We start from the raw sequence: 13,715 nt of genomic DNA on the forward strand, positions 1-13,715 counted from the left end.
TTCAACGAACTAGAAAATCTTGGAAAAGATAACGCTATCAAATGTCGTATTGGCTCCAGGCTCATGGATATTGAAAAGCGGATAGGCAGACAGACTTTCGCGTTTATAATATTAGTAACTACCTATATTTATAGATACAGACAAATTACGTCTGCGACAAATACGAAAGTAGAATATGAACCGTAACTTCGTACTCGCGTACAGTCAAATTGTAATCCATTTATCCTGGGAATATCCCTGAAACCCAACCCTTGCGGAAACACTTAACTTTATTAACGGAGACTTCAGACTGGAATCAAGTTGGCCAGCTCAGTGTAGTTGTACTGTTCACAACTTCAATGTTGAATTGATATATTTATAGTCCTGTTTTAAATTCAACAGACATCTTTAAAAGAATTATCATTAGCATTTTGTTGTCGCCATTTGCGTATATAGACGATTTTATTATTTAGATCTTTATTATTGCGTTTGGCGTATCATTATTTTTATCAACACCGAATTCAATGAGAAAAAGTCTAATACATATTATGAAGATCTCTGAGAATTAACATATTATAATATAGAAGAGAGATCTATTTTTGAACGCATAAATATTTTCGCTCTAATAAAATGTATCTTTTAATAGTAAAGTAAATACGTATCGCGATTTTCGGTTCATTGAACTGCGCGTAGGACGAATTTAGCAATGATACGCAATTCAGAAGACAATAAAATGCTAGACAGAACATTTTGTTTATAGCTCGCTATGTAAATTAATAACGTGATTCATCATATTTGTTACTCTTGCTTTCGTCAAACTTATACGATGGAGCTTTTTAGGTAGGTAGTAGGGTACCTCATTAATTTCAAATTCAAAACATGCAGTTATTGAACTCGCTTAGATTGCAGACTTGAATTTGACTTGCAACAAATAAGCTAAGAAGGTACTTATACAAAAATGTAATATTACAGTTATGCTATTGTAGTCACTTTACACTTTCTCTTTTCAATTGTATATTGAAACTGAAATATCTTGCAACGAGCTGGTAAATAGAACCGAGAATGTAAGAATATAATATCTTTTCCTTTGCGAGCGTGCTGCGACTGAATAAAACAGTAAAAGGACAAAGTATTGTTACTATTTCCATTTGTGTCTTAGCTTGCTACAAAGTTCTTATAGAGACAGGTTCGTTGCCCTACGTAAATAATAATATCAGGTGGTAACTGGTAACAATAGGAGTGGAAGAAATATGAGCGTGCGCGCTCAAAGCAGTATGCTCAGCTGTATTGTGGTTGAATTTAAAAGAAAACCGCAGAATGTTCATGGAACTCTGCCGACAACTTAATTTATACTCGGTTTTATTTCACGGCGGGACTTCACTTGCTATCAGACTTTTACGGTAAAGCTGTACAGTGCAACTACGATAGGTATACCTTTTTTATTGTTTTAATTGAACCTGGCGTGAAAGGTCATGTTTTTAACGTATGTATTGTGAATTAGGTTGGCTATAGAGCGTATCCAAATTGTTTACCTACTCTTTCAAGTTGTGATGCTCTTTGGTCCTTGCCCATACTTTACACAATAATTATTATTAGTAAGGAAAATACAACTTCCCTCATTTGGTACAAGTTTGAATGGGATCACATGAAAATCGACAGCTTCCTTCCTATTTTGGGGGTCAGTATAAAATTGAATATCAGGTGCCTGCTAGATAAATTGTTTCTGATTCAAATGCTAAATGAATCTACATAAAATTTGATTACACGTGGCCGTTGAAAATCTTTTTCGACGCGAACAATCAACTTCGATTTAATTTTACACGGTACAGGCTTCAGACTTTATTGGAAGTTCAACGGCGTGTTACCAACCCGGTATTGTACCTACAACGACCTTTTTTCATTTATATTATTGTACCAAATAGTTCACAAATTACATTGTTACAGTGTTATCCACTTCGCAGAATTGAAGCGTTCTTGCCACCATTAAACTTACCAGTAAAATTGAATGTTCATATAAACAACTGGGTCAGTATTCATGCGAATGGATGTTAAGCCTATATTAGGGCCACGCGGGAAGCGTCATAATGCCCGGTTTAACCCACAGGCCAATAAATTGTATGCAGTGATCAGCCCTATGCATCCTATTATGAAACCTTATATATACGCATAGATACGGGCTTAGTTCGTGACCTGAGGGTCGACTGGGCTAGAACAATACAGCTCCAACTCGTTTGGGTACGTATTGAAACGTGATATGCGCTGTGTGTTTTAGATCATGGTTAAGATAACCCGGAGCAAGCTGTGCTTTGTGGACCATTGGTAGTATGTGCGCACGTATATATAGCATTGCCTATGTGTATAAAGCTTTACAATGTAAAGTTGGTAGTTTTATGAAATTAAACACATACACATGTTTAAAAACTTTATATTTTAATGGTGTGAGTGAAAGTAGGTAGGTAGTCTTTAGATAGGTGTAAGCTGAATTAATTGGTAGAAGTGTCGATCATCATATGTATCGCTTTTCAAATTTTAAGTATCATAATAATGTGGGGTTTTTGGGTTACATATTTATGTCAACTCAAACATTTATCGATTCTTTTGTGTCATTACTCATTGAAACTGTTAATAATCTCTATAAATTCAACAATTTAGTTGGTATTTTGCACTTTCGGACTTGATGGACCAGGACAAAGGACCAGTATCACCTGATAGAGGCATGGATTTGAATACAGGATTAACTAGGTATTATAGGTAGATAAGGTTGGGTCGCCTAAGATCGGACGCATATGCCGAAAATTTTATACGTACTGTATTTTTTATTTTATTTCTCATGATTCGATGTCGTTTTTCTGTTGCGGTCAACTGTAAATTGATGACAAAAAAATATTGTTTAACCCCTAATTTTTTGGTTTGCGTAGATGCTATCTATCTAAGCAAATTTAGAGCCTAAAAAGCAGACTTTTTTCGACTTACCATAGTGAAGAAAATAACAGTTCGGCCGAAGATCGGACTATGTAGTATCTTCACTTCTATGCGTTTAATAATAATGTTAACATTAGGAAAACATCCGGACTTACGTCCATACATTGAGCATCAATGATTGAGTCAGGAAATTCCTCAAAAAATTTGACAAAGAAGTTTTTTTTTTTATTGCGTTTTTTTAGTCCGGTCTTCCCTCCTCATCCTAATTAATTTTCTCAAACTTTTATCCTCCGTGTTCTAGGACTAAATAATGAAAATGTACCTAAGGTCTGATAGTCATAGCGTCATTGGATAGTTAAATATATTAAAAGTTAATAATTATTGCGCATTATTGCATAAGGCGCAGTCAAGAGCTAAACTTCGGTCCGATCTTCGGCATTGGGAGGGAAGATCGGATCTTGGGTTGTGAACGTCCTAGGCGTAATCAAAGTATACAGATGGAAAGAGGATTCGCTAATTCTGCCCCAAAATAATTAATTACATTATTTCAATGAAAGTACTCTCCACAATGAGCCATCAAAATTTTGTAGGTAAGATCGGATCGACGATTTTCGCCACAAAATACACCTTTTCTGCTGAATCACCTGTGTACACGTCCCGTCTGGTCGCTGGCCGGCCGCAGAGTGAAGAGAGGGGCAGAACAAAATGGCGGATCTAGTAGTGTTGGTAGCAGTAGAGAATATTGCCTAGTTTGCGAGTTATTCCATGCATCCGATCTTATGTCACATCCGATCTTAGGCGACCCAACCTTAGTAGATACTATATATATTATATTCTCTCTATTTAGTCTATTTTCCCGGTGCACGAATTACTTAGGTACCTATGAGTTTTTTTCTTTCAAAATATAGGTAATCAAATTAAAAAAAAATGTAGGCCTACTTCCGAAACATAAAATTTAATACCTATGCTGTAATTTTTTACATTGTAAATGCTATGTTAAATAAAGTAAGTTTACCATACACGTCAATGTATTTCATTGGGTCTGAATGGGCGTAAATGTAGGTACCTAGTTGCTTTCAGTTGATAGTTATAGATTGGAAGATAACCGATTTAATTATTCATAGTCCCACAATATGCTTATAGATTATGGTCAGCAATTTGCATTTTTTCTGCTCCAAAGTTGTTTATTTTAGGTACTCAGGTCTCAGGCAAATTTGAAGTGGTACTGTTTCTTTTTGTTTTAATTTATCAAAGAGCTAAGTAAACAATACACGTCATCTTCTAGATAGGTAGGGTTATTCAACTTATTACATTAATGACGAATTTAGCTTATGTAGGTTATAAAATAACTAGAGATTTCATAGCTTACGATGCACATGCAAAATCCACTCGTAAACAACACGTGACATTGGCATTGTAGTCAGGCAAACGTCCAGTTACAATTACTCTTCAACAATAATTAATTGACCATGTATCAACGCATAAAGGGGCATCATTGCATCGTATACAGACACGAAATCCGAGTTCAATTCTGATTTCTGACCAACAAAGGCGACACGAGCCAATTTATCTTCGGCTCGAGACACACAAGAAACTGTGCTAATGCACTTTGCAATACTTGAGGGGAATAAATAATACGCGGCATAGGCGCCCGACCAGTCGGGCCGGTTCGACCGACCCCTCCCGCGCGCTGCTCGAACAGCTGACTGGCTCAACAACAAAGAGATACACCATCACCCTACACAGATATGCATACTCTCCTGTTTGTTTTTAGTATCGATTAATAAACCCATTATCTTAAGCTAATTCGTTACTAATTCTGTTGAGTAATGGAGCATTGAGCGAGCTATAAATATTATTTATAGCAATGAAATATGTTGTGAAATGATTAGGTATTTCGAGCGCAAAACATTAGTGACCATGAAATCATGAATCCGTCCGTGAAAGGTGAACTCCTAACAATGGGCATACTTGCCTTTCTGTTCATCCAATACAGAAGACACTCGATTTATTATGCTCGTCGAAATGAATGTCTTTTTATGCAATTGTCTTTGTTTCGTTGAGTATCACGGATTCATTTTATATAAGTCAATATCACTTTGTGTCGTAGTTTTCACTATGCGAGTGTTATAGGTTTGCAAACAATCACGACACGATTATTGGGGAAAATATTGATTTTGTAAGTACTGTATAGTCTTTGTTTACAATGATAAGGCTTTTACGTGTTATTTACATCACTTTTCAGTGGCCTGCGAACGTGATAATCGTTGCACTGCCTGCGCACTTTAATTGCGCTGCTGCGTCAAAAACAGACGGCTGAGAAACGAAAGCAAACTCGACAACTCGTTAATTTGTTTCGTACTATTTTTTGTCTCTATCACTAGCCTAGATCGGTGGTTCTGTCTCCCTCTATCATTTGACACTTACGTCAAGTATTGCTACCACTCAGTTATGAAATCTCCCCTATGTTCATGGGTAAAATAAAGATAAACATTGCAAAAATAATAATCATTTTGTATTGAAATATAGCAATCATTTTTATCTAATAAACTAAATAATTTTCATAAATTAGGCTCCTTCTTAATATGTTCAAATTAAAAAATAATTGAAACATTTTTCCTTGGGACCAGGGAAATGTAACAGATTTTTTATCAATGAAATTATAAATTAGTGATGCTATATCTCAGAGCAATAAACCTATAGAGTACTTGTATCGAGCGTATACAATTAATTATATATTTGTTTCTCTCTATCTAAAGAAAACGTCGTATGAAAGAATGAGATAGCTATAGACTACAAGCTACGTTTCAACATAGTCATGGCACCATTTTTACTATAGGTACGTATTTAGATAGATAGAAGGTGATAGTGATGGGATGTGCTTCAATCGATAAAATCGTGAATGCATTTTGCATTTACGGTTTCGTGAAATAATAAATAATAATAAAAATAATTAATCATTAATTTTAGTTGAATACATTATTTGTTTAATCCTACGAATATAATAAATGCGAAATTATGCGAGAATGGATAACTTTCTCTTTCACTGCTGAACCGATTACAATGAAATTTTGTACATACACACGTAGGTTTTATACCGGAAATCCCACGTGGACGGGAACTGTGCGGGATTTTCTTTAAAAACGCGGGCGGAAAGCTAGTATATTTTAAAATAAATTTTAAAACTTGAAATGTAACTAATTTAAAATAAAGATGGAAATGACGATAAAGTTAAAGGAGTGAGGAGAAAGGCACAGTCAGCATGAATTTTAATAAGTTCATAAAAGGACAGTCTTAAAGAAAACATTTTCCTTACATCCTACTAATAAAGCGAAAGTTTGTGAGGATGGATGTTTGTTACTCTTTCACGCGAATACTACTAAACCGATTACAATGAAATTTGGAAAAATTACTTTTGATCCCGTAAATCCCACAGGAATGGGAACTATGCGGGTTTTTCTTTGAAAACGCATGTATATTAAGTATGTATTTCAATAGTAGTTTCTCATCTATGAGAACTGTCATTTAATCAACCGTTTAATTTTCACATAGTTACACATTTAAAGTAAATGTGTAAAAAATTTCCAAATAAAAATTCACTCACACACAAATGTATTTATTATCTAAAGGAACAAAAAAAAACGTAAGCGTAAGATTGCACAATTCTTCTAGAGTATCCATCTTGATAACACGCAGGCTCGAAATGCAGTGAACACAATCTAGCAAATTTCGACGGCGTCCAATCTACACGTCTCATGTTTTATACCCATTTTTTATTTAGCTCTGGAAATCTAAAACAAAATGAATTTATTAATAATCTAAAAGAGAAAAAACAAACTAAACAGATAAGTCAAATAAAACAACCACGTGGTATTTTTTATTTTCCTGCTGTAGAAAATTTACATCTATTATTTGCAACAACAACTACATATAAATCTGATATAAGAAACAAAATAAATAAATCAACGTTAATATGAAATAGATTTTTTGTCATAAATCGATAATATACGCTAGATGTGTTACAACACTACGGTGGTAAACAAAATGCCAAACGTGATAATATTGTGACATTTTTTAAAAATTATTTAATTCTTTTGTATTCCACAACCCCATAAAGTGGGTAAATGTTACAGTTACAATATAAACTTATAAAAAAGCGCTTGATAAAACCTTCAAATAGGGTTAGAACATAAATATTTATCAATTTGCTGAAAATCACTTACCGATGGAAAGATATTTTTTCATTGTTTTCATCCAAAACTCCCATTCGACTAGTAATAGCCGGTAGCTAAACATACAATAGTCATTTTAGCACACTGACAAATAAAAAGAAACACTATACACTTTATATTTTCTAAATATTTCGTTAAAAACACTTGACGCACTGAGCCCACCAGCTGGTTGGAAAACAAACTGACTGCCGGCGCGCTACGTTTGAAGACAGTGCAGATACTCTATCGCTATCTCAATCTGACTTATGCTGTTATTGACTAAGAGTAAGTAGATTAGAAAATATGTATTTTGTTCTGTCTCAATATAAGAACTCTATAGGTTTATTCCTCTGAGTGCTATATAGTGACGGTTACAAAAATATTTAAAAATAGAAATAAATTTATATCACCATTTCCAATATTTCAGGGAATTGAATATGATATGGCAACATATTTTTGCCAATTGACCTGTATCCAGACACAATTAGATGAAATCACAGAACAGTAAAGTAGATAGAAGTGTGATGTGGGCGTGGCCCACGTGTCACTTGTAAGGTAAGATCACCTAACTTGCTCTCAGTTGTGCGCAGAAAAATATTCGAGTCGGTTGTCAGCTGTCAAACCTTTTTTCCGTATTTATTCATTAATTAGGACGTGTTGTTCGGTATAAGAGTGCAAAAATGATAGCAGACGAAATAATATCAGCAATGGAGGCATTTCATACCATCGGTAAGTCTTATTTTTATTTATTTTACATATAATATTTTATGTTATATCTTCGCTTGTAATTTGTCAAAATTGTATACAAATATCTAGTCAAAATGAACCTTAATCCGTAAGAAATTAGTACTATTATAGATTGAACAGCAAACAAGACTTTCTGGAATATTATTGCAATAAACAAACGAATGTCGCTTTAGTGATGCTTGTGGCGCATATCGACAGTATCGATACTTTAGAAAAGACAAACATTATAAATATTAAATTTTATTTTATTTTTCCTTAGCTTTCATTTGTCCAATTTATTTATAGATTTCCCAAAGAGGCTAATTTAAAAGAGAAATGGATAAATGCAACGTGACGAGTTAACTGGATGCCGAACAGCACTAAGCGGTCTAACAAAGGCCATCGATACAGCAAACCTACGGCAGTTCCAAGATTTAAAATAATGCATATTTTCTGTTTGTATTTTGTAAATATAGATTAATACTATTCTATTCCGTTTTTTATTTAATAATAATAATATAAAAAGACGTACTTAGTAGTAATAAACATACTCCAAAATGTGACACATTATACTATACTCGTATAATAGAAAGAAAAAAAATACACAAAAGATATTTATTTGTGAATTATCGATATCTCGATATCGATAACAAGGCTGACATCCCTCAGGGCATAGCATCAGATAAATATCAAGTTAATGTCATTAATGTTGAGTGACACAAATTTCAACCTTATCTCTATGTGTTGAGGTTCAAAGTTATATCTATCGAAAACTAACGCCCTCTGTTGTGGAGTAGCTGAATGTTTTTCGAATTTGGAATTTCTGTGCAATGAGAAACAAAACAGCTAATATACCTAGAGATGTTATACTAAAATAAACCGTAACATGGTGCGTTAGGGTACATATTGAAATGCTGAATTTATAACCTAAGTCAGTTTTTACTCAAATTAAGCTGTCCAATCAAAGGCATAGTTTACTTGTAGTGTACTGTATAACTATCGGTTTAAATGTGTGGGTTTGGCGACACTGGTTTTCATACTAATTATGACATTATCGCACTTCTATTTGTTTTTATTGTTCTGTGGATGAAATGGTTTCATAAAAAATGTAATGGAAAAAAAATCGTTTATTATAATAATACAGTGCCACAAACTTATCTGACCCGGTGGCAAAAACTGGAACTACGTGCCGCCATTTTGAAATGTCACATTTTCACAGACTTTTCATACGGAATATTTTGTTTATATAAAAGAAAGCGACATCAGTGACACTGTCACCGGGTCAGATAAGTTTGTGGCACTATAGGTACTATTATGTACATAGGTAGTTACTGGTTTTTAAATAATGAATTCATACATACATATTACATTAGAGGATTTTATACTGAATCTTAAAAAGTAATTTTATAAATGTAATGAATGGGATAAAAAATTTAAACTGCCACATAGATCTCTCAAATATCTTTAATATTAATATAATATACATAGGTATTTAAATTTTGTTGATTTGATGTTGTTTGATTATAATATACCTACAAAAATGGTGCATGTGTGATTTTACACATTATTATTAACTACTTATGATCAGTGAAGCAGATTTCATACTACAGCTTTGTGTCATTTTATTTTTTATTGGTAAGTATCAAGGTAAGGATAAATTAGGATCATACCAATATACATATTATATTGCAAAATAAGGTACTCACAACTCATGAATAACTGAACTGATGATTTTAAACTTTTGATATACTTTTATTGTTTCAGAAATGAAAACCTTACAAAAATACCTACATGGGTGAAACCCGAACGAGAGGCTAGAATAAAATGAAAACAATAACTACATGCATCAGTACTTAAGTTTTTATTATATCACAAGTAATATTATATACAAATTATGAGCGTTACGTGGTTTTCTGCCAGAACTTCGCCGAATTGCGCGGTGTTTTCCCCTTGCCAGAGTTCTTCTTTGGCGCCGAATGAGATTCACTGCCGCCGCCGGGCGCAGATTCGTCATTCTCTGCTTGCGTCTTTAGTGTTTTCTTTATGTACATTATCTGTGGAAATTAAGATAAAATTTTGACATAATATAATGCAATTAAATAGATACTGTGGAAAATTTATGTTAATGGCTTTTGAATTGTTTTTGTTATGTTTTCCTAAACTGAATCAAAATTAGACGACTGAAGGGAACATCATGACCCCTACACTGTTCAAAGAATAATTTGGAATAGAACATCTGATTATTTTTTTCAAAAATGTTCTTGGGAAAGCTCATCTCTAAGAAGCCTTTGGGCTGCCAGACATTAATGCATAAAATAAATATTATAGGACATTATTACACAAATCGACCTAGTCCCACAGTAAGCTCAATTAAGGCTTGTGTTGTGGGTACTAAATAAGTCCTTTTAGGAGAAGCTTCAGATTTACGGCATCTAAATTTTGGAATGACCTACCCATCCGTTTTGAAAATAAAAATGCGCCATCATGAAAAGAAGATCTGATGCTGCAACCATGATAGTATAATTTTTATTAATGATGTCAAAATGTGAATTTATATGTAAGATTTAATTTTTTTCTTTTACCTACCTTGTTTAGTTTCTAAGGAGTTTATAATAGATCCATATTATAATAAAATAATTTAAAGTTATACCTAATTTTAAGGGGCGTTTGAAAACCAGCGCACTTTTGGACATCGATAGCTGAGACGCAGCCTTTTGCTTCTTTGTAAGATTCTTTGTTAGATCTACGACCTATTAATAAATTACTTTTTGTTTTATTCTTTATATTATTAGGCTAAAAAAGTAAATTATTGAGAGAAAATAAATATTTCTATTTACCTACTTGTTTTATTTTAAGAAAGTACTATTTATAACAGTTAAAACATAATAATTAAAATTTGGCACTGCATTTCAGAGATTTGAAACATGCCATGTGACTGAATATGCTGGCTGAAAACCACAAGCCTTGTATTTGTTCACCAATATGTCTAATGAAGTATCTGCGTGCATCTCAAGTAGGGTTGTAACGGAACTCCGCCTCCGCCTCCGTTACTGCGGAACTTCCGCAAAGAATTTAACCTCCGCCTCCGCATCCGCCTCCGCAAAATTTATGCGGAGTCATATCGGAAGTTCATTTACGATCACAAACAACGCGCAAGGAGCGACGCTAGGCGACGCGGCCGCTCGGCTGCGTGTTTTCAAGTGAAATGGTTGGGAGTTTGCTTAAACCGCGGGAACAACAATTAAATTGTAATACTGAAATGATTTAAAAGAGCAACTATGGAGTTTCTTGCCGGTTCTTCTCCATAGATACTGCTTTCCGAATCGGTGGTAGATGTTAAAATTATGTATTGACGTTTCAAAAGTGCTTCTCGAAGAAGTCTAATTGAATAAATAAATGTTTGTTTGTTTGTTTGTTTGAACACGGCCAAGCGGGTGGAGGGAGTGTGAGTGAATGAATAACAGGAATCAACTTGTCAAAGCGTTCGGTACCGCGTAGTTGCAATTGAGCCGTGATTGTTTTAAGTAATATTGTGCGTAATTATTAGTTATTGTTATTTAAATAACGTGATGAAGCCGAAAACTAATGAAATTTGGCAGTACTTTGTAGAAGTAGACGATAATTATAAATTTTCCCAACAAATTTACCTCCGCCTCCGCCTCCGTTAACCTCCGCATCCGCGGAGGCGAACCTCTTCACCTCCGCATCCGCCTCCGCCTCCGCTAAGTAGGCCTCCGTTACAACCCTAATCTCAAGTAATGGTAGGCTTTTTCTCCGTACAAGTAACCTCTTTCGGACAAGCTATTACCAACATTTTTTGTAAAATAAAAGAGTAATTCAACATCTTCTTGACAGAAAAAAAACAAGTATACCTCTACCTCAACTCTTGACCACCTCCTTGGTACAGTGGTTGACGCGTGTGCGTAGCACCGAGGGGTCCTGGGTTCGATTCCCGGTGGAGACGAAGAAAAAAAAATGTCTCGGTCTGGTAGGACAGATGTATAATGCATCTGCCCCTTACCCCACTAGGGGACATGGGACTTCACATATATACCTCTTGATCAATCCCCTGTTGGTGTCGTATAGCCCTCTGCTTGTGATTGTTCGCTCGCACAATATGCCTGTCTACAGATATGAGCACAGCCTCGCATGCGTTGCACCAGTCAGCTAGAACGTCTGCGATCGCTGCTGCGTCCTCTTGCCTCGCGTCGCGACCGAGCGCCACGTCTACTTCTACGCGTTTGCACTCCTGATCCAGTTTACCGTGGATTATATCTGGAAATATAAGGGAGGTGTAAATTTTTAGTAATATTGTAAAGCTGAAGAATTTGTTTGGTTGAATGTGCTAATCTTAGGAACAACTGGTTCAATAATTATTTAGTCCATCAGCAGAAAAAGACTGAATTTTATAACATAATGGTAGTAGCAATTGGAGTGAAGCAACAATGAATATATTGAAAATGACGAAATATTTTGATTTGGGATGTGTTTAAATTGCAAATGTGTCAAAAGTTGTAAGATATAAAATTGATAAAAGTATAAAATTAAGGCTGTAGTCAAATAAAATTTTTAAAGAATTCTACATGATATTAGATCTACAAAGTACATACCTGCATATATTGCTTCTATGATTAAATCCTCTAAGTCCCTAACGTTTTTGATATCCAACTCTTTAAGCAGCACACTGTATGGGATGCATTTCTCTTGCGTAGCTAATGTGGCGATTGTGAGATGCTGCAGCTTCTTGCACTGTGCAGGAGTTAACTCCAAGTATTCAGCCTTATTTTCAAGATAGTCTTTGTAAGTTCCATATGCAAAGAGATTTAGTGTTTTCAAATGTTTGGCGTAGGGTCCAGTTTCAAGCTGTAATTGATATAGTTTAGAATTAGTGGATATGTATTTAGTTGTTTCCTTTGTTTATTATTCATGATAAATGCATTTTTAAGATTAATTTGTGAAATAACAGTCTTTATTGTTTATTAGTGTTCTTGCTTGATACCTTTCCAATTAGAAAACTATTTCGCAACAAGTTAGTGAAAATAATTATAAAATCTATGTATTTAATGAAACCTATGTACATTTAAATGGTTTTTTTTTAGATGGATGGGAATTTGTAATGTCATTTAAATAAATATGTACAGAAATACTACAAGCATTGTTTCAATAATCATAATATAACACTAAATGCGTAGATTCAGCTCATTCTTTAAACAACAGTAAAAAGTTCTTAGAAATAACATTCGAAGCGGTCGAAACAAAGACAACTAACCTCTTTGATATTTGGCATTTCTAATAACTCTCCAAATACATGTACTCCAGGTGCTTCGAGTACTTGTTTGATCAATTCTGCGCATCCTGATCCCTTAGCGCCTTTTGCTAGTAGTACAAATTGTTCTAAAGGGTGGTTTGTTGCTACCGATAGAAGAGATGATGGCTCGTCCCTGTCCATCGACATAGGGTTCATAGTGATTGTGTGATTTTATAGCAGACTAAATCTCAATATTAGCAAATTAATGCAACATAAAATAGTATAAAATGATAAAGATATTTTCAATTTACGATAAATTGAACTCTGCTAAATATTTTCTGTAAATGACATTTTGACAGTAAATGGTAATGTCAAGACAAGTTCGTTTCAGTGTTAGCAACCTGAAGTGAGCTGATTATCGTACCAGGGGCGTAAAATTATCGTACATTAGGCGTTTTTGGTTCGAAATTATCGTACTTTTTAGAATAAAGTCAATTATAAATAAATAAATCATATAAATTGTAATATTGATAAGTATGCAAGTTCTCTATAGTTAATCTTTGTTTAACTACCGCTGTCAAATCAACGGGACACTGAAACCCAAACGTTTTACGTGCCATAATATTCAT

The 13,715-nt window shown here is 34.3% G+C and overlaps 2 protein-coding genes and 1 long non-coding RNA gene across 4 annotated transcripts in view; all 3 read right to left on the reverse strand.

The window, feature by feature from the left end:
- Ypel (Yippee-like) overlaps positions 1 to 5,214 on the reverse strand; it is an 80,103-nt gene extending 74,889 nt beyond the window's left edge. The window contains exon 1 of one of the 2 annotated variants that reach the window (XM_089702264.1): positions 4,877 to 5,214. The gene's annotated coding sequence lies outside the window, so the exon portion shown is untranslated. The remainder of the gene's footprint in view (positions 1 to 4,876) is intronic. The other variant, XM_089702270.1, reaches the window with a different exon arrangement.
- A 1,287-nt stretch (positions 5,215 to 6,501) lies between these two features.
- LOC149483227 (uncharacterized) lies at positions 6,502 to 7,289 on the reverse strand. Its single transcript, XR_016316528.1, has 2 exons — positions 7,125 to 7,289; positions 6,502 to 6,692 (listed from the first exon to the last, which is right to left on the reverse strand). It is a non-coding gene; the product is annotated as an uncharacterized LOC149483227 (long non-coding RNA).
- A 2,387-nt stretch (positions 7,290 to 9,676) lies between these two features.
- On the reverse strand, positions 9,677 to 13,438 carry CSN7 (COP9 signalosome subunit 7). Its single transcript, XM_089702197.1, has 4 exons — positions 13,108 to 13,438; positions 12,449 to 12,701; positions 11,893 to 12,113; positions 9,677 to 9,892 (listed from the first exon to the last, which is right to left on the reverse strand). Exons 1-4 carry the CDS (start codon positions 13,300 to 13,302, stop codon positions 9,740 to 9,742), a joined length of 822 nt encoding a protein of 273 aa, XP_089558323.1. The 5' UTR covers positions 13,303 to 13,438; the 3' UTR covers positions 9,677 to 9,739.
- Between the last annotated feature and the right edge of the window lie 277 nt (positions 13,439 to 13,715).

The sequence above is a fragment of the Colias philodice genome, chromosome 13, assembly GCF_061535455.1.
Source record: "Colias philodice isolate Cphi_HAF_F1 chromosome 13, ilColPhil1 Martin Lab GWU primary, whole genome shotgun sequence".
Classification (NCBI taxonomy): Eukaryota; Metazoa; Arthropoda; class Insecta; order Lepidoptera; family Pieridae; genus Colias; species Colias philodice.